The sequence below is a fragment of the Corvus hawaiiensis genome, chromosome 4 (assembly GCF_020740725.1).
Source record: "Corvus hawaiiensis isolate bCorHaw1 chromosome 4, bCorHaw1.pri.cur, whole genome shotgun sequence".
Taxonomy (NCBI): Eukaryota; Metazoa; Chordata; class Aves; order Passeriformes; family Corvidae; genus Corvus; species Corvus hawaiiensis.
In genome coordinates, this window is record NC_063216.1 from 12729639 (window position 1) to 12755069 (window position 25431).

At 40.5% G+C, this 25431-nt stretch overlaps 1 protein-coding gene across 2 annotated transcripts in view; it reads left to right on the top strand.

Moving 5' to 3' along the window:
* The window catches only part of FBLN1 (fibulin 1), a 78626-nt gene that overhangs the window by 46916 nt on the left and 6279 nt on the right, over window positions 1-25431 (top strand). The window contains exons 15-16 of one of the 2 annotated variants that reach the window (XM_048302140.1): window positions 10234-10376; window positions 12230-12361. In XM_048302140.1, coding sequence (XP_048158097.1) covers window positions 10234-10376; window positions 12230-12361 — 275 coding nt within the window. Of the gene's footprint in view, window positions 1-5433; window positions 5879-10233; window positions 10377-12229; window positions 12362-25431 lie in introns of those variants that run through there. The other variant, XM_048302141.1, reaches the window with a different exon arrangement.

Consider the following 25431-nt stretch of genomic DNA (forward strand, 5'->3'; position numbering starts at 1 on the left):
GGGCTGAAACCTCAGGATGCTGTTTAGATATTCTAAGCTCCAAGAGGAAACAGTCTGTGTTATCTTCCCCAAAGACAGCAAAATGCCTGGCCTGATCTTAATGGTAACAATTTTATTGAAGGCCTTATCTTTTACTTAAATTCTGCTTTTTGTTTTTCATTGATCAGTCTAGAGGCTTGGTATTTTTCCCAGGGTAGATAAGATCTACTGCTTCTCATAATAGAACTTAACTTGCTACACTGCCTTGCCAAACAGTTTTTGTTTTCAAATTGCATAACAATTAACTTCTCTTTATACGGCATTGAAGTCTTAACATTTGTAATATTTAACCCAAGAAAAATAGAAGAAAAGATAAAGAAGCATTTGTAGCAACATGTCAGACATGTGTCCTGCATTGAGCCAAATGGGGAAGTATTTCTGTTTTCTAGACATGTCTCCATATTATTAAGGTTGCCTGGTGCTTATCATTATTAGGACGTGTTTTTAACTCCTTAAAATTTGCCAAATTGTCATCAATGGCTGAAATTTTACATGCCAGGTATCTGACTCAGGCTCAAGTTTTGGCAAATTTCAGCCAAAGAACAAGTGTAGAGAAGAGCACACTGGTTTGTGTGTCTTAAAGACATTTTTGTGATTTTTTTTTTTTAATTTATTTTAATAGTTTGCTGTCATGTTATGGAGCAGAGATCTGAAATTTGTTAGGAAATTGCTTTTGCACATTTTTGTCATCCTTACCAAAATCCTCTGAAACTTTTTGAAATTACAAACTTTGTAAAATTGCATTCAGCCTTTTTTTTCCATAAGCGTTAGGAAATGAAGACCTTCATGGGTAAACTTAATCCCCTCCTGTATGCCAAACTAGGCTCAGATGTACCTGGAGTATTTCTGAGAGTTCTTTAACTTTTGCTTCAAGTCCTTGAATGATAAAGATTTCATAGCAATCTGTCTTTGTGTTTGGCTATCTGCCTCACTGCAATTTAATTCTTCCTATTAGTAGAGAGGTCTTTTTCTTCCAGCAACAAAGAGTTTCCTTCTGATTTAGTGGTCCTGAGCTTCTTATTGCTCTTCACAGCAGTCTGAGACATGCAGGTCCAACTCCACAGACCGTCTGAGCCTGCTCCCACATAAAGCCACAGGAGAGGAGCCCAGTCTGTCTGTCCTGGGCCAGGTACTGCCTGCCTGGACAACCCCAACTCCGTGGATAAGTGAGCTGTTTCTAGCATGGGTGAGAGAGGAGTCAACTTGGTAAGAAGAAAATGCATACTTTGAGATAAGGAGGCTGAATGTAGGGAGGGAAGGATCTGAAGGCATGTCAAGGTGAGGAGAATGAGTCTTGGAGATGCTTCAGGGGTAGCAGGTAAAATGGGGTAAAACTAGAAAGGGGAAAACAATCACAGGGGTCAGGACCTTATGGTCAAGTGTGATTGATTCCAGGGAACTAGTGACAAGACAAGAGGACATCAGGAAAATTTCTGCACTGAAATGGTGATCAGGCATTGGAAGGGGCTGCCCAGGGAGGTGGTGGAGTCTCCATTCCTGGAGGTGTCCAAGGAACGCCTGGACAATGGCACTCAGTGCTCTGGTCTGGGTGACAAGGTGGGGCTTGGTCACAGGTTGGACTCAATGGTCTTGGAGGTATTTTCCATCCTTAATGATCCTATGATTCTCTTCCAGATTTGGATGAGGACCATCAGAGGAAGGAATAATTTGGGATGGCTGCACAAAGATCCTGAGGGAAAGGATCTGTGCTTCAGGTCTTGGGCTGTGAGGTAGAAACTGAGAGAACTAAGTGTCAGCCAGGAGAGAATGAAGCAAGAAGAGGAGGATTGGCACTGGCTGAGTAGACAGTCCTGATGCCAAATATTTGTGTGAGCAGCAAGGGTCATAGGCTAGGAAAGGGAATAAGAAGAAGAAACTAGATTAGAAAAGACAGATGAAGGAGACAAGGATAGGACATAAAGGCTCAGTGCTGAGGGCAAAGAGAAGGTAGTTCTGTCTCCTCTACATCTTGAAATGTCCTAGAGACTTCCCATCTCCAGACAGGAGGAGCATACAGTGTGCTGTTCCATCCTCTCTACTACTCTGCTGTATCCTGTTTTCTTGCCTGAAGCAGGGCTCCAGATTCTTCTCTGGTTAAGAATTGTCCATGAAGACCAACCATCAGTTGGTTTCATTCCCTTTAAGTTCTGGTCTGTTAAAGACAAAACCACCTTCCCTGCACAGCTGATCATTAGCAGCATCAGTGTTGAGATCCATGGTGTGGCAACGGCTCACTTGGACCTCATGGTGTGGTGCAACCTGCTGAAAAGAAGTGCACGCCAATGATAGCATGAGCGAGCCTTTGCAGTGGAATATATTCTAGGAGGCCTGGAAGATTGTTACAGCTCTGGAAATCTACAGCATAGAATGTATAGTGAGTGTATAGTTCACTAATAAAACTTGGTTGGTTGTTCAGCATGTTGAGCTGGTTTCCCTATAGGAAGTAAATCACAAAGCCATAAATTTTGCTAATAAAAGTTCGTTTTCCCTCAGTACATGAGGAGTTGTTGTATATCACTCAACTCCTTTAAGCACAATGTAGTGAAAACCTGACTCAGAAATTAAAGTGAGGGAAGGCCCAAAATATTTTTTCCCTGTTTTTCTGTTACAAAATGTTATGTTTATTATCTACAAATGGAATCCTTTTAGTTTTTTAGTTTTCTTTTATCAGTGTTTGGCACATGAAATTCAAACTGGGAGTAATTCTTTGAAACCAATATCTCAGCCACATAAATAAACATAAAAGAACAGAGTAGTAAGTGAGCTAAAATAACTGTATTTAAAATCAGGAATAAGCAATTAGCAGCAGTATACACTTACTTTTGTAGCCCATGCACCTGATTTTGCAGGTTTGCAAAGACATATGCAACTGCCCCTGGGCTCCAGGCTGGTTTTCTCTGGTAGGACTTTCTGCCTCCTCAGCACTCCCCTCTCCTGCTGGGCCCCTTGGCTCTGTCCTATGGCTCACAGAGTGGTGGCAGGACACAGGAGCTCTACAGGCAGCTCACCTGTCCCAAGGAGCCATGGAGCTGGGCAGCACCCAGGGCTTGGGCTATTCCCTTGTTAGCAGCAGCTTGCTGCATTCCCCCGCCATGTGATTTCCTGCTGCCCACTGAATGCCTAGAGAATACACTGCGGTTGAAATGCTCTTTGCTTCTTGCCTTTGCGGCACGTGACCCCGGAATGAACTCTGGTTCTTGAAAGCAGTAATATTTGCTATCTCTCCTTTGTGGTTATTTGATGGAACAATTATTGCACATTAACTGAACCTACAGTACAGCGTGCAGTGTATACCAGCAAAGCATGTGATAAAAGATGACGAATTTTGAATTATTTTAGTTCCTAGCCACAGGCGCATCTATCTTCACAAATAACTTTCTGAATCAGCAGAACATCCTTTTTCAAGTCTTCAAAAGCTGGAAGCTTTGTTTTTTTGTTCTCTTAAAAAATTCTGGCCATAATTTTAAAATGTATTTTACTTTTATAAAACAATAAGGGAGAGCATCTTTCTGAGAGTGTAAGTGCTCATAAGCATGTACATGCTTCTAAGAAGTTGTATTTGAAGAAAACCTTTCCAACTATGGAATGAACTGTCTCAACTTGCTCCACGATTTCAGCAAAACCAAGTAGCCTCATTTCAACAACACCAAGTCATTCTCCTTAGTGGAGTTATTAGTGACATTTCAGAAGAGAATGCAGAACTCTCCATACCTGGAAATACTTCAAGAGTATCCACACCTAATTAGTTGTCCATCCTGTGAGGACTTGCATGTGATCTTTAAACACATGAATAAAATTAAGAACGCCTTTAAATCTTCAAAGAATTGCTTCAAAGAACTACTTTTTGTTTGCAGGTAGTATTAAAAGAAAACACATTAATTGAAGAATTGGGGGTACTTTTAATTAGTCTTTTTGAAAGAGCTGATTTTGCGTATAATGAGAAGTTCCTGGAATTCAGATCACCATGCATTGGCAACAAAGTGGGGCTCGCTTATGAACCACAGTTCTTTTGGTAGCAGATACTCCTGATAGGAGCTCAAACTCATGTCAAAATAAAATAATGAAATGGACATTAAGATTTACTTGAGGTGGTAAGAAGCAAATCATACTTTTGTGCTGGAGCATTTCTTGGTAAGGAAGCAAATTGTTTAGTTTCCAAACTTCAACCTATGGACCAAATACTGCTTGGAGTGGAGAGACTTTTGCACACAATTTAATTGATTTTTAGTTTTGCACGAGGCAAGTTTGGAGCTAAATGCTCAACCTGATCATAACGAAATTTTACAGTTATCATCCAGCTGAGATCGTCATTGTCTACCTTTACTTCCACATACCTGCCTGAAAGGATGTTTTGATACCTCTGTGGTGACTTGGGCATATCTTTAATCTGAAATGCATACGAATTTACCCAGTTTGCAATCCTTTACACACTTCTCAAACCCACCAGGTACCATGACTTGTCAGATCTTCATTAATATGCTGGTAAACTGTAACACTCTTTAACAGCAGTGACTTGGATGTCCATAGCTGTCTACCGTATTTTTCTGGACAGAGATCACTTCTCTTAGGAACAAAACACATGACTGCTAATGTAGAGGTTTGTTTTTCCCTGCCAGCCTGTATGGGTGATCTCTTGCTAGTGCTCTGGATTTTCACTGGGACACAGTGCTAAGGGAATGAAAGAGCAGAAGGCAAATTCCTCTCTCACCAGAATCATTCCCATGACTTAGGACTATGTAAGAGGGGACTGAATGTGTAGGACACGTGCTGGAGACATCAGACCATTGATCTTGTTTTCAGGGCTTGCCTAGATGGGTGTTAGACTGACTCAGGTTGGTTCTCCTGATAGTACAGAGGAATACTGTGCTGTATCAGCAGGAAAAGGTCTGTCTTCAGAAACCAACTCCTTGGAAATTCATGGTTTTCAGAATACTTTACTCAGTCTAAAAATACAGCCAGACATCCCAAGTAGGACACAGACAACTCCCTAACCACTTAGAATCTCTTCCTTTACTGAACATATGTCCAACCGGCAAAAGAATAAAACTTGGAGGGGAAAAAAGTGCCAGTGTTTTCCCTAGGAGAGCTTGGCTGACGTAAATGCAAATAAACTCTCACCCCTGCTGAGGTGCCAGACTTGATCCATCTGTGCGTGCAGAGCAAGGGCAACACTTCTGACAATGGCAACGCTTCTCCCAAAGCTCCAGCTGCAGGCAAGTTCATCCTTATTGAATACATGTCCATTTGCAATATGAGTGAGGTGCCAGGCTGAAGAATGGATACAGGATGCAAGTCAGCCTATCTTTTCCCACCCCCACTGCCCTTGCTCTCCCCTCCCACTTGCTAAATGTGCACTAACCTTCCTCTTGTCTTGTGTTCTCACTTTTCTTGCAGTCGCTGTGAGCGCTTGCCTTGTAATGAAAATAAGGAGTGCCAGAGCCTGCCTCTGAGAATAACCTACTATCACCTCTCTTTTCCTACCAACATTCAAGTACCCACCGACATTTTCCGCATGGGTCCTTCTAATGCTGTCCCTGGGGATAAAATTCAGCTGTCCATCATCAGCGGGAACCAGGAGGGGTTTTTCACCACAAAAAAAGTGAACAACCACAGTGGCCTTGTGGTCATGCAGCGTCAAATCACAGAGCCCAGAGATCTTCTTCTGACAATTCAAATGCAACTTTCCCGCCATGGAACTGTCAGCACATCTATTGCCAAACTTTTTATCTTTGTCTCTGCACAGCTTTGATCCCTAATTTACAGTCATCATTGGCTACTCTTTTCCTTCCAAGAGTAGCTTTCCCCCGAATTTTAATAAAGTTTTAGTTCATCTGTTGCATGCTGCACTTGCATTTTATTTGCCATCATCATTACAGTTTTCCACTTTCTCCTGTAACTGAACATCTTAATTCATGGAGATTATTCTGTGTACTCTGCATCATTATACAAAGCAGAAGTTGGTGTCTAAGAGTTCATTAGCTGAACATACTGAGGACTGAAAGCTGTAAATTCACTTCACACAGTAGGGGAGTCATCTGATCGTACACAGTTACATATGTTTAGGTCTAAATTTTCCAAAGGAAATAGTTACCTATTTTGAGCTGTCTCAACTGAGACATCTCTAGAAAATTTCATCGCTTATGGGGCAAATTTTCTGAAAATCTGTTAAAAGGGCATAACTTGGACCCTTAGGACCCCTGAGGTGCCCCAGCGCATGTCAGTATAAAAATGTGCAGCCAGATTCTCAAGCTGTCCTATTTATCGTTGCTCTGTTGTATCCCGTGAGCTAATGCTGATTTTCACCAGGGACAGATCCCAGTTCTAACTTCTAAGGATTGTACAAAAGCGAATCTCCTCCAAAGAACATTTATTTGAGAGATATTTAATCTTTTTTTCTGTGGAATTTTTGCTGAATGGAAAAACTAATGGCAGCAGAACAGCAATCAACTTCATAACAGCATTCAGCTAATAACAGAGAGCTCCTTTCTGTTTCACAGGCTATATCTTGAAATGTTACCATCTATAGGAACATTTGAAAAAGATACTTGATTTGTCTCATAACACTTTTGTCTCTCCAGCTTTCATATTAAAGCTGATAAATTTTGAACATTAAAGACTTTACCCACAACCACCATCAATCCAAACCATAGGTGCCCTGAAAAGTCGGTCAGAATTCCAATATCCAAATCTTTCTTCCTTTATTTGCCTTTCTTTGTTTATTTCTAGGCAGTCAAGAATAATGTAGACAATAAAACTGGAATTTCTTTGGAATTCTTTTTTTTTTTTTCTGAGCTGGAAGAGGATTTAATTACAACAATCTTCGTGTTGATAAATATTAGAAGCTCAGTCCCAGAGGTATGATCCAAAAATTAATGTTCAACACCACCCTGGGCTCAGTTATCTGCTGCTCATTACACAGGCAGAACAGTCATTCTGTAGAAGAACAGGGAATATTCCATGTGGATGCGTCCTATAGAAAAAATACCTCACAATGTAAGTGCTGACAGCACAGTCAGGGTACAAGGGTAGAAACTGGGAACCTTCTAAACCAAGATCACAAGCATTAATCACCTGAGCACAAGGAATTACTCCATTAGCTGGAAGCTGCAGGCTCTCAACTCATCATCAGCCAACGCCTGGATCAGGGCATGATCGCAGCACTCTGCCAGAGAATTACATGTTCCCCAAGGCAAAGTTTATCCCAGCTGGCTGACAGGAGTTCAAGTCTCATAAGAAATGCCAGTGTTTAATAAGCCTGTTGACACATCCTTATAAAAGCTGCCAGAAGTTGCCAGTGGGGATAGAGTCCCAGGTTTAAATACTGAGAACACAAGCCCATGCTACTTGAGCTGATGGGGTTTATTACTGCTGCAGAAGATGCTTATATGTAAATGCCCTCTGGCTAACAGTTCATTATGAGGCCATAATGAAGTAGGATAAATATTCAAAAATAAACTTCATTTTTGCAAACATTAATATATATTTTTTTTTGGCAGAAAAAGAAGAGGGTTTGAGAACTTGGCCCTCTGTGTTGTAAAATGCTACCACATTAATTGTATTTAGCAAGGAATTCAAGAGCACAGAGCTCACATTCCCCTGTGTTAAATGCTTGAATGCTGCAGTGTCACTGGGACTTTCAGGAGCACATATGTAATTACATAGCGCTGTTTATATTTTCCAAATGAAAATGAAATCACAGCTCCCAGTCCAAAGAACTTACTCACTGAATCTAACAGAGAATATGAAAAGGAATTGTACCAGGACCCTAGAAGAAAGAAAAAATTACACTTAGGAAATAATCAAAGCAACTCAGCTGTTTCTTTACTTTCTTCTCTTTCAATGAAAATGCCTAGCGGAAAGATCAGCTCCAAACCTGTAATTCGTGCTAGAGGCAGAAAACTTGAAGGAAAGGTTCAAGTAAAAAAATTCTCAGCACCGTGGAAGAAACTTCTGTCAGTCACAGTCTCCATTGTAGGAGAACATGAGCAAAAAGAAAAATATCAGCTAATCAGAAGATGAAATCCAAAGGTGATGTGTAAGGACAAAATTATAAAGTATTATGAGAACAGAGCATATAATTTATAGCAAATATCAGGATTTTAAATAGATGTTAGTTGTGAAAGAAGTTATTCCAGTTTGGAGATGAAGCAGTGAGAGAACAAAGTGTTATCGACTGCACTTTGGATATGCTGGCATGAGGCAATTAGCAGGGGTAGTAAAAGAAAGGAGATCAGAGAGTGAGTATAATGAAAAAACAAATTCCAGTTTAGCAGTGTGGACAGAGCATGCAAAAAAAAAAAAAAAAAAAGGTTAGTGGGATTTGTAAGAGGAGAGACAAAAGGTGCAAAGTAGAATGGACACAGACATCTTTCACACGTGGTTATGAGCTGGATGGATCTAGAACTCAGTTTTGATGAGAACTAACACAATTCACTTGTGACCATTGAGATCCTCTGATCTGTACCAAAGTCATGTCAGAAGGCTTTATTTCACAGGTGAGAATCATGAATACAAATCTTGCTTAGGACTTCATCTTACACAAAATTATGGCTTTATTGGCTAAGAATTTCAGAAATATTTGTATTTGCCTTTTGTTCCAGCTGAAGTTGAGAGTAAAGCTCCCTTTTATTCCCAGGAAGAAGCAAAAGCAAACCATTACTGAATGCCTGAGACATTCCCACCACAATGTTTTTTGCATACAAATTCTATTATCTAAATACAGCTACAGAAATGTAGGATGTTCTATGTATTCTAACAGTACTTCATCAGTAATAGTGTCCCAAAATAAGTCATGCAAGCTACTGTTCATAAGTGAGGTGTCTAGGAAATGACAAGATTTTGTACACAGACAATGGCGGGAAGTAAAAGGTCTCTTCTGGCCTGTATCTCCTGGCCAGTGTCAAAGCATCGAGTACAGGGTGTGAATACCAGGCTCAGCTGGTGTTTATTAACTCAGCTCTGTTGCCTCCCGGTGGACTGTGCCAGTTCGCATCTGTTGAAGCATGTGTTCCTTGATGTTGATTCATGTTTTCCCCTTATTTTAGCTTCATACAGTATCAACATGTTTGGCTTAATTTTCTTTGATGAGCAGAGGTAGAGAGCATGTAATAAGATGTTACTGATATATTGATTATTAATAAAGCCATAAACACCTGAAAAAAGATGGTTTGGACTGGAATCACACGTTTGAAAAGAGCAAGAACTGTTTGTTTTTAGAGGTACATAACAAACTAAATCTTTCCTTTTTTTGTTTCCCTTTAACTCAGTAATTTTTTCTCACTTTTAATCTTTTAATTCCCCCCCTCTGACACTGCAGTATTTTCTTTTTCCACTTAGAAATATGTAGAAATGGGCAGGTCAAAGTTGACATCGTTTGTGTGGCTTAGTCACATTTTAAGTCCTAGCACAGTTCTTTCATCTCTCATGAACACAGAGCGCGCATTGTGTGAAGTTCTTGAACTGTAAGTGACTTTAAATTCACTCTAGTGGACAAGGGTGAGAAGTCATTTAACTTTTCAATAGACTTTCAAGGCTGAATGAGCACCTGGTTGAGATGGAATATGAAATGACCCTTACCATTTCCCCAAACTCAGAATTCAACCTTTGAGGTTTTAAATAATGTGGTTAACTTTTTTCCTCCCGTTGTTTCCATTCCTCTCTGTTTTCTCAGTTCTCTCAGATGGAAAGGGAGGGTATGAAAAAACAGACTTTAAAAAGGCTCTTCTGGCCCTTGCTACACTGAAAATCATGAAAGTTGGCCCTTTACATATTTATGCCAGATTTTTCTAAAATGGAAACGATTCTGTCTGCTTTATATGACTGAGTAAAAAAGGCTTGTGCAAGTAAATGTGGCTCCACTGAAATTGCTGAGACCAGGCCAGCTGAGGGTATGGGTCTCATTGTTTGGTCCTGTTTGTCCTTGGAAAGGGACATTGCATGGCATCTTGGGCACTACAGTTCTCCTTGTTTTCACATGCCTGGCTTGAAAAACTGGGTTTGAGGGGGTTTTGACTGCAAGTCTGAGCCAAACCAAGTTCTTCAGGGGTCATAAAGTTCTGATGATATGCATTTGTCTAAGTTTGTGAGATGAAGAATCAACGCTTATATCAACTACAGTTTCTAGCTCCCTAGATTGCAAAACACAAAGTATTTAATATTCAGTCTATATATGAATCTCTTTTTGGTTTCTCTTAGCGTCAGACTAGAAAAGACAGATACCATCCGTTGCATTAAGTCTTGTCGACCAAATGATGTCAGCTGTCTGCTGGATCCAGTCCACACAATTTCCCACACTGTCATTTCACTGCCCACGTTCAGAGAATTTACAAGACCCGAAGGTAAGTGGTTTGTTCCTTGTTCCATTTAATAGACTACAACATATAAAACCTCCACCGGAAATCCTTGCCTAAAGCCAGACTCGCTACCGGTGCAGTAAATGTTTGCACAGCTCCAAATTATAGGGTACTATTCATTTAATTAAAACCTTGGATATCCAGGAGTTTTAATTTTACGGAGGAAAGAAAATAATTCTGATCTCTAACTCATACCGCTTCCCAGTCTAAGGAAATACTGACTCTGAATTCCCACGTACCACATTTACTCACACAATAGTCATATGCCCCATGACATTTTTTCTTCCCTTGTTTGTAGGTTTTGCTGTATAAACAAGGTACTCAATATATTTCTCTCATCTGTCTATGACCAGTAGTTTGCAACTGACAGGTGACTTGTTCCAAGAATAAAAACCTTACATGGAGACATTAATCACAAAATAAATTATACTGAGTATATGATCTGTGACTGGCTGATTTTTGACCTATGAACAAAGTGTTGTTTGTTATAGATTAAAGGAAGAGAAATTCCAAAGACAGGGCAGAAAGTTTTTAAGACAAGAATTTCAAAAAGCACCCAAGTGAGTGGCTGTCCTCTGCAGTACCTGAGAATTTGTAAGTCTTGGAGTTTCATAAGGATCACACTCACTTTCTCAGTTCACATAAAAACGAAAAACTTACAGATCGAGAGCCAGTTTTTGCTCCTTGCCATTTGTATGAATTTTCTGGCAATGCATCCATCAGTGGGATGACTGCCTGCAGCCCTGCTGCTCTCAGCACCTTACTGAGTGGCACAGACACAGAGAGAAGGGCATGGAGGTAAGAAAGGTTATTTTGTAGGGGTTTCTAAAGGCCCTAAATCCTCATTTCTGATGTACCCACAGTCTCAGACTTGCTGTTTCAGAAAGTTGTCCTAAATGAAAGCCAAAGCTGATTCTTCCCCTCTGCACCAGGCTGGAGTAGGGAAAGAGACATCCCAGTCCTTGCCCGAACAGGAACAATTTAACCACTGATGTAGAGCTCCTGTAGGTTCTGTCAGGCCTGTTTCAGGCCTTGGCTGGCCCTGCTTCACCAGGAATGGAGAAATGCCCCATGGCCACTTCTGCTCCCATACACACCCCTTCAGCTTCACCAGGTGTACTGGCAGCAGAGCTAAGGATTTGGCCCAGGATGCTTCCCAAACCTCATCAGTCCATCCTCGTGTTTTAATAAAAAGAGATGAGACCTAGTGATCTGAGATTACTACTGAAGCCCAGAAGACGTAAACTGTAATTCAGTGCATGGCCTCAGGTGAATTCTTACAGCTCCAAGTCTAGTTTCATCATCTGTAGAGTGAGGATAATAATGAGAGTAATAATACCTCCATCCCTCACAAGGGACTTGGAAATAATCTCACTTTTATTTTTAAACCTAAACACCGCCTCCAGTACTCCAAAGGACTCTTTAATTTGTAATGGCAATACTTTGTGTAACTGCCTAGGGGAATCAGAGTGGAGAGGTTTATCTGTTTGGTCCCTTTCTTAGCCCAGCCTGTGGATCCTTGATGTTGTCCTCTTTGCGTACATGATGGAAATCTGATTGGCTTTTTAAGAGCATCTTTTTGGATTTTAAAAGTAAGAGTGTTTTGACTTCAGGGCGCTTGGATGGTGGAAATAGGAGGAGAAAATAAATCTATCCAAATCCTCGCTTCCCTTAGATCTTCTGCCTTTCCATTTTAAAGGACAAACTGGGAGTGGTAAAGGACGGGAATGTCCTCCACCAACTTTGAGGACAAGACGTTTTGGACCAAACTCTGTTGGATTCTTCAGTAATGTTTTCAGATACTTGTCAGTGCATTCTGTGATACTCTTTACTTGCAGAGATTATTTTTCTTCGTGCCATCACACCTACATATCCGGCCAACCAGGCAGATATCATATTTGACATAACAGAAGGAAATTTAAGAGACTCCTTTGATATCATCAAGCGTTACATGGATGGTATGACAGTGGGTGAGTAGTGTTTTTTGCCTGCTTTCTTCTCTCAACTATACTGTAGGATAAGGTCAAAGAAATTAACTCAAGTAATTAATTTCTACCTTGATTTTCAAGACAGTGTTAATTTCATATTCTTCAGTCCAAAATGTGTAATTTGAATTAATATCACAGATAATTTTTTATTCAAAATACCAGAGGCCTATTCTTTGCTTTTGAGAAGTATTTTAACTTTTTTTCAGAACTGGCTCTAACTAAAAATGCAAACGGCTTAGTTTTGAAATGATGAGGGACCTAATGTAACCAGGAGCAGTTGGCAAATAATGTTAAGGTGGAGCGCAGGAGCAGGTCTTAGCTGATGTGCTGTTCTGCCCAATGGGCGCTGCTCAGGCGGTGGCAGGGGAATACACTGGGATTCTTATGCCAGGTATTAAAAAGCACTATTTCATTGCTCTTTATTAATGTTTATTTATGAAAATAAAGGACCACTGTTCCCAGTGAATATTTGTGCTTCGGTATGTGAATGTGCAGATTCTGCTCAGGTTTATACATGTGCTTCAGCAGGACTTGTCTGGAGGAAAAGAAAAATCACTGCAGCTTTCATATGGAGGGTTGTGAAAAAGCCCTATTTCATGTGGTCTGAAGGTGGCACTGGTGCATTTCAGAAGCAGGATAGCATAGCATCAGCTCTGCAAAGGTTTTATGGACTGTAGATAAAAATCCTAAGTCATTAGGTTTCTGTTTCTTTCTTGATCAAACAGAAGTATACATGTGAATGCTGAGAAAAAGGGAGAGTCTGTTAAAACAGGATGATAAGATTACAGATTTCAGGTATTGGAGCAATTCTTTAGCAGAGTATAAATGTTATCAGATCCCACAGGAGTTACAGTAGTTTGCTTTTCGTGCCGTGTGCTTCTTTTTGTCTGAAATAAGAAAGAAGGATGTGTTTGGAAATTCGACTGGCCAAGGTATTTGCCTGAGGGAAGTGTTTCCATTTTGAAGAACAGGACTGTGTGTCAGTGGTATTTTACTTGGTAAACTGGATTGTTTTCCTCACTTTGTAAAGAAAGAAAGGATGTTCTTATACACTGAATTGAGAAAATATGATACTTGCCCAAGTATATTCCCAGGTCTGTGAAAGAATTGGGTAACTCTTTCTTCACCTCAGTTCCCCCTGTGCAACATGGAGATGATAAAACATGCCTACTACTGTCTTAATTAATTCTTGTGTGTAAGACTCTTAATTAATTCCTCTATGTAGAAGTACTTTGAGATTAATGAATGGAAGCTGCAAAGAAAACTGCCTACAGCAGAACTGGAAAAGGAAAATCAAAACAACCCCCCAGCTGATATTACCGGGAGGGGCAGAGGTTCAGGACAGCACATTGTATGTGTGATATTAGGATTGCAAATAATTCTGCTGGCAGCAGTTCTGCTGCTCTCATCATAATATAATTTTTATTATTATTAATAATCAGAATGTTAGGTGTTTCCTTAAAAAGTGCTGGGAAGTTTTCAAGACAAATAAGGTGGGATCCTAGTCCATGAGAGGCCACAAAGTGAGTCCCTTTTGTAAAGAAAGTGATGGGTTTGTGTAAGGGAGGAAAACCATGAAGGGCACAGACAGTATCAGAAAGCTTTAGTGGTTATCCCACTAAGGTACAGGGATGTCAGAATTGTGGGGAACATAGCAACTCTAGCAGAGCAAATGTCCAGCTAGGCCAGTAACAGCTGGGTTTTCAGGAATCTTTCTGCAATTACAATGTTCCAACTTGTTGCAAACAGCAATTTATGCGCTTCTGGGAGAGCACACCTGGGCCATCATGCTCGATGACCACATATGCCTCTGGGATCCATGTTGCATATTTTTTAATCTTTTATTTTACTACATACTTTTTAATGTCCTTTTGCTGCCTATATAGAAAGAATACATTATTTTGATAATAAATCATAAATGCATTGGTAAAAGTAGCAAGAAGCATGTTTCATTCTGTTGTACTATTTCAGGAGAAATGACCAGAATATCAAAGCTATCTTGTCTGCTAATGGAAATTAGATCACCAGATATCTTTTTTTTACAAGACTAATTTTCTCTACAAGAGAAAAGATTGAAAATTTCTACAGTAAGCTTCTTGTTGGTTGTTTTTTTTTTCTGTTAAAGAAAAGACACAGACTAGTTCAGAGCGTGATGAAATGCATAAGAGTATATGGAAAAAATCAGGAAAAGTATTACAAGAATTATTGAAAGACCTCAGTGTAATAAACCTTGACTCAATATCAGACTAGAGGAAGCCAATGAAGGAATTCAAAGAAAGGAAGGAGCACTGGGAAAAGTGGGGGAGAAAGGACAGACTTTCCTGAAGATGAAGATGCACTTGCCAGAAGACCCTCATTAGTAACACAGTTTTTGCTAGGTTGTCACAAATAAGGAGAGACATGATGCCTTATGAAGGACCTGCATCTAGCCTGTGCTTGTGTGAATGCAAAAGAACAAGATGCTCTCAAAAGTGCAACAGGGGGAAAAAAATGTGAAAAGGTATAGCTCTTTTGGGAGAGGTTTAAAGAGAGGGAGGAGCTGTTAGAGGTGAAGTTACAGAGGAAAAGTGGAGGCTTCAACACTGAGAGAGAATTTTGAGCTGAAAAGATTCAGGTTACCAGTTTCAGCCATTATTCCTTTAAGCTGATGCTGAGACTTCAGGGAGATGTTAGGGAAGCTGAGTTATGGAGAATGGCTGATCAGGCTGGTTTGTGCTTTGTTGATGGAGAGATTGCAGCTGAGGTCATTGGAGGAGATAAGTGTGAAGGAGCAGGTTGTGAGGGGGATAAAAGAAGAAAATAGAAGCAGAGGAAAGCCCTGCCCCAGGGAATGTTACAAAAAGAAAGAACACAGTCTCCCAAAGGATATGTAGAAGAAGCAGGCCCAAAGGGAGGTGAAGAAGGCAAGGACAGTATTGCAAAATCAAGGAAAGAAAACATATCAAACAGGAATCAATGATCAGCACTACCAGATATGGAGGAGCCAAAAGAGCTAAGAACAAACTCCAAAAGTAGTTCTGCTGACCTACAGAAAGTATCTTTCAGTGGAAGAGGAGGAATGAAATCCAGACTCCTGAAGAGGCAGTGTGTAGAATTCATGCAATCTGATGAAAAAGAATTGTATAAAAAGTTGCTTCTGATATTTGTACTCTGTTGTATTAAAAAGAGATGCAAATCCCCATTCTTTCCTGGATCAGGAAGTGCTGTAGACTTCTTGTTTCCTGGTGTGGGTACAGGCCAAGGTGGCAACGAGTCCAAACGATACTGTTAACGACCTCACATCACTTGCTAGCATGGGTAGGAGAAAAACAGAAGTGCAGACCTATCCAGGCTTGGTTTTTTTAAAAGCTTTTATAGACTGTTCACTGCATTCCTCCTTTAACCAGCTGTCAGTGAAAAATGAAGAATGCATTTTCAACCTGTGCAAAAATGTCCTATCAGTGCCTAAGGTATTATCAGTTGCTATAAAACACTTTCCCCTTCAGCTATGCATTCATTTTTTGAAACAGTAATCCCACCTTGTAGTCTGGTAAACTTCAGGAAGGTTTTAAAATTTCATAATACAGCTAAAAGTAGTTTTGATAGGCTGAAATCTTCCATATTGCATTTGGTAATAACCTAAGCCTGTATTCTTACCTATAAAGCAGAATGGTGGTATTCTTCTCGAAAACATACTGTATAGCCAATATAGCTATAAAAAGTCACCATAGAGTTTCTCTGGGGGGTTGTGCTGGTGCTTGAATGCACTTGTATCTACACTGATACGTACTGCTGCTCTCCATTGTTATTTGCAACTTACACTGCTGTCTCTGTCCTGAATTTCCAACCTCCTTTATGTGGGTGACAGTTCATGATGTTACCTTTGAAGCATTACAGAAAGTATCTCAACTACTGATAGCACTATGCTGGATTTATCACTAGTCTAATTTCTACTGTGGTATCATGATTGTTTAGTGTGTTCCAGAGTCTGAGGAGAAACTTGTCAAAAATGATCAAGAAGAAAAACAAAACCAGGTACCATGAGCAAGTGTTCTTGTGAGATCCCATATTAGTTGGGGGCAGAAGAAGGAGACTGGAGGTTTGTTTGACTTTCGTGACACCTGTCCTTAGCACAGGGGTAGTAGTTCTGTATCTTGTAAGTAGTTTGGCCATTCGCACTGTGGCAAAGTCTTTCTACAGTCCTCCATGCAAATGTTTGTATGGTCTGACATTAAATTCAGTCATTGGTCTGCAAAAGATTTGGTTCTGAACTTTGTCCCTGGACCCACTCTCCATTGCCAGGCAAGTACCTTCACATTTCCCTCAGCTTCTCTCTCCTTTGTTACTCCAGACTCTTTATCTTTGGACCAGAGACTGGCTGGCTCTTACCATGCATGCGTTTTGGTGTTCAGCAAAATAAGATTCCCAGACTGATGTGGGCTTCCTGGCACAGCTGGTGCTGAAAGCAGCAGTTCACCTACATCTGGGTGAGGTTTCTGTGAGGCAGGGGAAGTGTAGGCAGAGCCAGGGCATCCAGGCAAACTCTGCTGTGTGCAGGGGCAAGGAGAGAGAACACTTGTTATCTCCCCATGTGGATAACTCTTACTAGAAAGTAAGCAGCAATAGGAACATTTTGTCGTGATTATAATGTCATTAGTGTGAAACAACAATGGTGTCTGGCCATACAACACTGGTGCTGGCCAGTCATTACCAGCAAGCTCATGGAGCAGGACATAATTCAGTAGGTTTTTCAACAGGCTTTTGCAGCTGTACATTGAAAAAGACACGGTCCCTTTCAGTATCTTTGTTCTGGTTTCATCTCTAGGCTTGCCTCTCTCACAAGAGGAGCTCCTCAGAAAAGAATATTTTGTGAGTTTTTCTCTATGCCAGGTTGCCCTGTTGAAATTAGTAGTTGTGCATTTGAGATGAGGGTGCCCAAAAGCCATTTGGTAAACGGGATTCTAGATTTACTGCCTAAACATGCCCTTTCAGGATACTGCTGACTGCACTGCTCAGTAGTCAAATCGCTCAACACCCTCCCTCCCCTCCAGAAAAATTTGAGGCTGGAGAGCTCTTCTGGGGGCAAAGGAGCACCTTGAGCAGGAGGCAAATTTTTGTTTCATATCTGAGAAATGCTGAAGGTGCTTTTCTGGTGAGAATGATTCTTGATCTCGAGTGGAACAACATTCCTAATGCCAAATTTCATTCTAGCACATTGCAAGTATCTGGTTAATGCAACCTTCCTCCTTGATCTATGTTCATGTCACCTCTCAGGTGTCGCAAGGTATTACAAAACCATTCATACAGACCATCTTTGGTTATAGTTCCCATAAGGCCCAGCAGGCAGATAAATTATAATGCAGATCTGATGAAGTTTTGTGAACTGTGATGTGAAGTATAAAACCTGACACCTTGGGAAAGAAATGGACTGAGTTAGAGACAGCAAAGGGCACCAAAGTCCTTGGTTCAGATTTCATAGCATGCATTTTCTGGTATTCATGTTAAACAGTGGGCTGAGATATTGCATAAATGAGCAAATAAAGCCAGATTTGAAATCCAGTACACCAAGAAACATACTATAGCAATTCCTCAGAGAGATGTCTGTGTGAATCCAGCTTTCTGAGGTGCTCTGCCCCAGTTCAAAGTAGTCAAAGACCTCCTTTTGTGATGATCTCCAAGGGTGAAATATATGTGCAATTGATTAATGACTGGATGTGACACTCAGTGCTCTGGTTTAGCTGACACTGCGGTGTTTGGTCAAAGGTTGGACTCAATGATCTTGAAAATCTTTTCCAGTCTTAATGATTCTGTGATTCAGCTGCTTCTGCTGCTGTATCCGAGTCTGTGTGTTGATAGCAACCATCTTATTCCTGCAGCAGCACCTACACACCCTATAAAAATGGAAAAGGAAGATAAGACCCAAGGTGTATCGTAAATCTTTCCCAGTATGATATGCAGATGCCTGGCTCACTTAAAAACAGCCCTATCTTAACTTTAGTTTTTAAAGGGACCAAATGTGGTGAAGTGACCCCTTATTTCAGCCCTTGAGAACTGGTCAGGAATTGACGCACATTAAAGTACAGGAAGCCTCCCTTGTCACAGTTCTGCAAACAGGAACAGCAGAGCCGGTGCCTCTAGGTGAAGACTGAGCACTCTATAAGGGTTCCTGTGCCAAAGCCTCAGGATTAGGTACTTTTTCTTCCATGGTAAATCAAATCATAGAGCCATATGCTGCTGTGTGCCGTAATTGTGGCTCTTTGCCAAGAAATGCTTTTATCACAAGGGTTGCAATAATTAATTGCCCAGGTGTCGCGGATCCAAGTGCGGCTGAATGGGAATACTGCAATTGTGAGACAGGTGGGGTGAACACAGCCACTCTCACTAAATGGAGACATTGCATGTCTGTGATGATGCACATGAAGGCCCCTGTAAATAACATATTGGGAATAAAGTATCAGGGGACTGATAGATGTGATTTTTCACATTTTGGGCATTCATCCCTGAAGTTTTTCCACCTGTTTTTGTAATATGTAAGGGTCTTCTAACACATAGAGCACCTCATATTCTTAAAGTGGAACAGGAAAGATTAAAAAATATATGATGGAAACTATTTTTTAATGAGGTTACTTCAAGTATAGTTACTGCATTTTAGGCATGAGTGATTTCACAGCATTGTCAACATTGAAACCCTTTGCGAGGTTTGGCTGGAAGTCAAACCAGACATCTAAAAGCACTTCGAGTTTGCCAAACCAGGATAAGAGCACATCTCTCTGAAGTTATTTAGTATTCTTAATAAAGATCACAGTATTTGTAAACTAGCCAAACCTCAGTAAAATCAAAGATTGTTTTTAATTCTTTTATAATACCAAGGCTCCATATGGTCCAATATGACAGATAATAGCTTTGAAAATATTCACCATTTGTTTCTGGCCCAAAAACGTATTAATATGACACCTCTTTATGGACTCTTTATTTGATGCATTTCAGCAATCAAAGTTTTCTAGAGAAACCCAAGTGTTAATGAAATTAAACTTCATGGAGTTGTTGAATTTATAATAAATTGAATCCTATATTTCTGATCTGTCGAATAATGCAGAAAGATCCTTTTTACATGCTGAAATGTAATTCCTGTACTGTAACTTCATTTTTTTCATTGGAGTTGAAGCAAAAGGGAAGAGAGAAGCAGATTCAGTTTTAGCTAAACTTAAACTAACACTCGTACGCTGGGTGGAAACTTCAAAGGCTGTGAGTACCTGAAGAGTTTTAGACAATTGTTTAAGCAGTCTTTAAAAGAGAGCTTTGCCTTTACACGGCTTATAAATGATTCCAGTGGCCACAGATCTTCTGCATATGGGAGAGATCTGAGCCAGAGGTGCTGGTTATGGTTGCAGGCATGGCTCACCTGGTTACACTGTTTTTCTGAGGGGTGTCTTGACATGCCCCTGGTCCTCTTTGACACTTTTCAGTGAAGCACCCAGTATTGCCTTGAGCTGCACTGTTGGATAATGGTTGTTGAACTGCTCCAGGGACACACACATGTATATATTATTTTTATATCCCAGGGTAATGTGCCACTGCAGTCAGCACTGCACCAGCTGGCCTGGGTCATTAGGAGCCCTGTTCATGCCACTAGTGCAGTACTCACTGTGACTGGACACTGCTGCCTTTCTGTTCCCAATAGGAGGAACATGGAGGTTGTGTTCAGTCTTATGGAGCTTTGTTGGTGCTCAAAAGGGAAATCTCCTTCTCCTGTCCACCTCTGAGCACACACTCCACCCTGTGGTCAGATGAGTGCTTGTGTGGCAAGCTATGGTTTTGATTTTTCAGGTGTTAATCCAAGGCAAGGGGTGGAGGATATAACAGGACCACTATTTTTGATCAGCTTAAACCAACAGTGAAACTACCGTGAGTGTCATATAGCTTATAAAAGTGAATTTTATGTGTCCAAACTTACTTCTGAAGTATTTTATAAGCCCTTGGTTGCTCAACAGTTGAAAAATAGGCCTTTTTCCTAATTAAACATCTGGGACATTCATGTTTGAAAAGTATGTTTTTGAAAATCTTGTCCCCAGATACTTCAGCAAAGATATGTATAGCCAGCCACATTCCTCTGAAGCAGTTCTCCAGCAGCATGGAAACCTTGTTAACATCCAACTCTAACTTGATTCTCCAAAACTTTTATTTTGTGAAGTGTTCACCATCAAACTTGATGAAGGTCTAATTCACAATGTTATGACGGCAATATACTTCAAAGCAAGAGGAAATCTATTTTGGTACTTGTATTTTGATTAATGAGTTTTCTGAATCCTTTCACTATAGTTATGTTTGTCAGGTGTGGCATCTTAAGGATTAATGATAACTTCAGAGCTATTTTTCTGTATGTGATTTGATGCCTGAAGTGATGATTACCAAGAAATATTTCATTTTACAAAGAGAAGCCACTTACTCATAAAACAGATTATATCAGAAACTATAGAACACCACATAGCAGGAGACACATTGTTATTGTGACAAATAATTGAGAGAAATATAGGTAGCTTTCTCTCACACACATACACAAAAAAAAAAAAAAGAAAATGAAAGAGACTATTCAGCTTTTGAGAGATGGAGGAATCTCAAGTATACATTAACTTTCTGAAGTCAGCAGACAGATATCTGGTGGTCTGGTAAATGCCTGCAGTTTGACAGCTAGATTGTTCCTTTAGGCACAGTCATGAACTGGAGAGGAGTGGAGGAAAATAATGCCTGTGAGGCTGCCTATGGTGGCAGGAGAACTGGTGACAAAAGACATGAAGAAAGATTAAGTATTCAATGCCTTCTTCACCTCATTCTCTACTGATAAGACTGGCCTTCCAGAGTCCTGGGGGTCTCAGAGCAAGAGGAAGAGCTGGAGCAGGAAATACTCACCCTCAGTGGAGGAGGTTCAGGAACATTTGAACAAACTGGGCATAACCAAGTCCATGGGTGCTGGTGGGGTACTGAGGGACAAGTGCTGGGGGAACTGGCCAATGTCATTGTAAAGGCACTCTCAACATCTTTAAAAGATTGTGGTGAAAAAAAGTTCCCATGAAAAAAGGCAAATGTCACTGCAATCTTCAGGAAGGCCAGAAAGGATCTAGGGAAGTACAGGCTGGTTAGCTTCACCTGAGTCCCTGGGAAGGTGATGGAGCAAATCTACCTGGAAACCATTTCCAAACATCATAAGGACAAAGAGGTCACTGGAAGCAGTCAGCAAGGATTTATGAAAGGGAAATCATGCCTGACCTACCTGACATCCTTCTACAAAAAGATGGCTGGATTAATGAGAAGAGTGGATGTTGCTCATCTAGACTTTAGTAAGGCTTTCAACACCATCTCCCTTAATACCCTCACAGGCAACCCAAGGAAACGTAGGCTGGATAAGTGGACAGTGAGATAGATTGGAAAAAGGCTGAACTCCAGGCTCGTAGGGTTGGGATCAGCAGACCAGCTCTCTGCCAGTCACCAATAGTCCATTTGAGGGGTTGATTTTGGGGCCACTGTCTTCATCAGGGGCCAGAGGGCACCTGGACAGGGATGATGCAACAGAGTTGTGCTGGCAAGCAGAGGGACCTTGACAGGCTGGAGTAATGGGCTGACAGGAACCTCGGGAGGCCCAGCAAAGGCAGCTCTCACTCTTCCAGGTGCAGTGCGACATTCCCTGATGTGCAGTGTTTGAGCATTGCATTTGCAACAGTAGGACACATTAAGCAATTAGAGGTTGATTCACTTCCCTGGCATAGCACTTCCCTGGTCAGTAGGTACTCGAGTAACTATGTTGGCAGAGCAATTTATGCGCTGCACCAAAACACTACTCTGGCACAACCTTTTGTGTAATAAGTAGAAGCCTTTAGGAAAGGAATTTAATTAAACTTCAATGCCAAGCTTTTTACAGAACAAAAAATTGCTAAAATAGCCTAAAATATGTATTTTCTGTTTGTGATCAGGATGTGAATTATTTTCCAACCCTACTGATGAGCTTTGTATATTTGTAATGAATACTGAAAAAGAAATGACAAATCTTATGGTGACTTCTTTAGAGTTAAGGTCTGAAGAGCCAAAAATTGGCTATGTAGTTTTAGCTTCACACTATAGATATGCATTTACATGTTGTAGACTGAGAGTGCTTGGTGTTCAAGCCTAACCTGCAACTCCTTGTCTATGATTTGATCCAAAGAAACATTAATTCATGTCTGGGTTCATTTTCCTCCTGCTCATTTCTGGAATGATGCTATCAATTTACCTTTTATAATAGTCTCTGCCTGGATCGTTTCTCTAGTCCAAAATTTCCTAATTGCCTGAACATCTTTTCTGAAACTATGACAACTCTCCTAAGTAACACTGATACAGCTGAGATGTTTACTGTTAATTTTGTAAATCTTGGCCTGCAGTATAAAGCAAAAAGCCTTCAGGAGACAAGAAAACTTGAAGTTATAGTCCAAGATCTTGCATTAACATGAGAAGATTGGTCTTGTATTGCTTAAGGGAATCTCATAAACAAGCTCTTCCCCCTCAAAAAGTTGTTCACCACACATTACCACCAGTGTGCCAGAGTTTTGGTCTCCTTGTCTTTAACAGCCACACAATAGCTGTAGGTTCCAGGAGGAACAACCTCCTTTGTGATACCCAAAGATCCATTACTTAGAAAGGGGTAGTTACTGTTGTGTTGTGGTAGTTAGGACTATTCATTTCTGACAAGCCTGTAAGAAGGACCAGGGTCTTTTTTGTGGGGAAACAGAGACCCGGGAACAGCCAAATGCAGGACTTCAGAACACAGGCTGAGATTGTTTGGAGTTTAATAGAAAGTATATATTTAATATATACTTGAGTTTCAGCTCTGTTTATGTTCCAGCTCCACAGCTCTCATCACATTTTCTTATGCTTGAATTTTTCCCAACTGATCATTTCATGTTCCAAGTATCTATTTAAAGCACGAGGAAAATAGCTGGAGGAAAAATTATAAGGTGGGGTTTTCTGGTGTCATTGAAATCTCTCTCATGTAGGTGTCACTAGCAGCTCATCCCAAAAGTTCTATCTGAAAACAGACAGCACTCTCTCTCACCATGTAATAGCACATTTTCTTGACAATCCTTCCTGTGCTTCTTTTCAAAGGGAGAACTTTTCAATGGGTTCACAATGGTTTAAAAGTGAAAGAGGGGAAATTTAGGCTGGATATACAGAAGATACTCTTCCCTGTGAGGGTGATGAGGCCCTGGCACAGGGTGCCCTGAGAAGCTGTGGCTGTCTCATCCCTGGAAGTGTTCCAGGCCAGATTGGATGGTGCTTGGAGCAACCCGGGATAGTGGAAGGTGTCCCTGACCACAGCAGGGAGTGGGTCTGAATGGGCTTTAAGATCCCTTCCAATCCAATCCATTCTATGGCTCTGTGATTCTATTTCATGATGAGCTTAAGCTTTCACTTACCATCAGGCTTGTCATAGCCCAAAGGTTAGGAAATTTAGGGGGAAAATCAGACATGCTTTATCTCACATGGGATTTATTTATCTAATGAGGACTAGACATTCATATATTGCTACCAATATTAGTTTCTGATTCATGAAAGTTAATTTTAATAGTGCATGGCCAAAGCAAACCCCAAAATAGCCTGAATAGCAGCATGTGCTTACTTTGAAGGAAAAGCAAATGATGAGACTTCGTAGCATCACAGAATCATTTGTTGGAAAAGACCTTTAAGCTCATCAAGTCCAGCCGTCAACCCAGCGCCACCACTATGTTCACCACAAAACCATGGCACTTGTTTGGCTGCCTTAGGTACTTCAAATATATATCCTATTCTTATTATTTTACATAGTTTTTACAGAGTGTTTAATTTAAAATAGATCTTAGAATTAATAAAAATGTGTGTTTTGTTCTATTTAGGACATGATTAATAAGTTAACAATAGAGTAATGATTCAGAAAAGTGAATTTTCTTATTTTCATCACTTCATGCTTTCTCAGTAACTCCTTACCATACATCCCACATTTTTTCAGTTCATGGTCAGTTTTCAGCTGACCACAGATCATACAACTAAACAATGATAAAAAAAATAGCAAATTATCCTAAATTGATTGTTTGTTCCCAGAAAAAGTTGCTAAATTAGTACTTGCCTATAATGTCAAGGGTGAAGTGTTGCACTAGTGAAAACAGGGTAATACTGCTGGATTCACCCGACAGTAACCAACCTCTGTTGGTTACACATCTCTCTGTTAACTTGCCTCCTGAGAAGAGTCACAGAAAGGACATTGTGTGCTTGCTGTGAGCACAAAGGGAAAGAAAAAGGTGTTTTTTTACTGTCCTTTGGTATGTGGTGACTGGAAAAAACAATATAGCTGTAACCCCATGGGGGAAGCAATGGGAAGGGGACAAGAGGAACAAGAGCTCTCGTGCTTGTTACTTAACACAAAGCTTGAAATGTGGTTGAGGGAATTGATTCCAATTTTGATAACTGTGTTGTATTTCCCTGAGCGTAGCCCACAGGTTATTTGGAAGAATAACTTTTGATTTGGCAGCAGTTGGGATTGTTTATATATATACAAATACATATGCCTGTATATGCAGGCAAGGCAAGAGGAGTTTACTGCAGCACATCCCTTCTTCCAGCAGTCACCATGTACAGCCCTCACTATCAGCCTCTGATTCCTTGACTGCTCTGCTAACATCTCTCTGCATGATTTTTTGGGGGATCCTTAAAAATTTAGCTCTCTTGTTCAGGAATGGGTGCAATTTATGTCTGTTCTGTGCTCCTAATGATGATATAGATGTAAATATTTGACTAGACTCAAGAATCAATCCCTGTGGAAAATCCTATGAGCTTCACCTCTGAACCATAAAATGTAACATATTGCAACCTCTCTACGAACTCAAACCAGTATTTTCTTATGGCAGTATGGAAATAAGCTGCTTGGTTCTGCTTTGCTTTTTGCACACCATGGTGATCCCTCTTAGAGGAACTTCCTCTAGAGGAAATGCAAATGTGGTGTGAGGAACACCTTGACCCAGATCCCCTGAGAGTGTAATTGCAGCAGATTTTGTGGCTAGCAGTGAAAAAAAGAG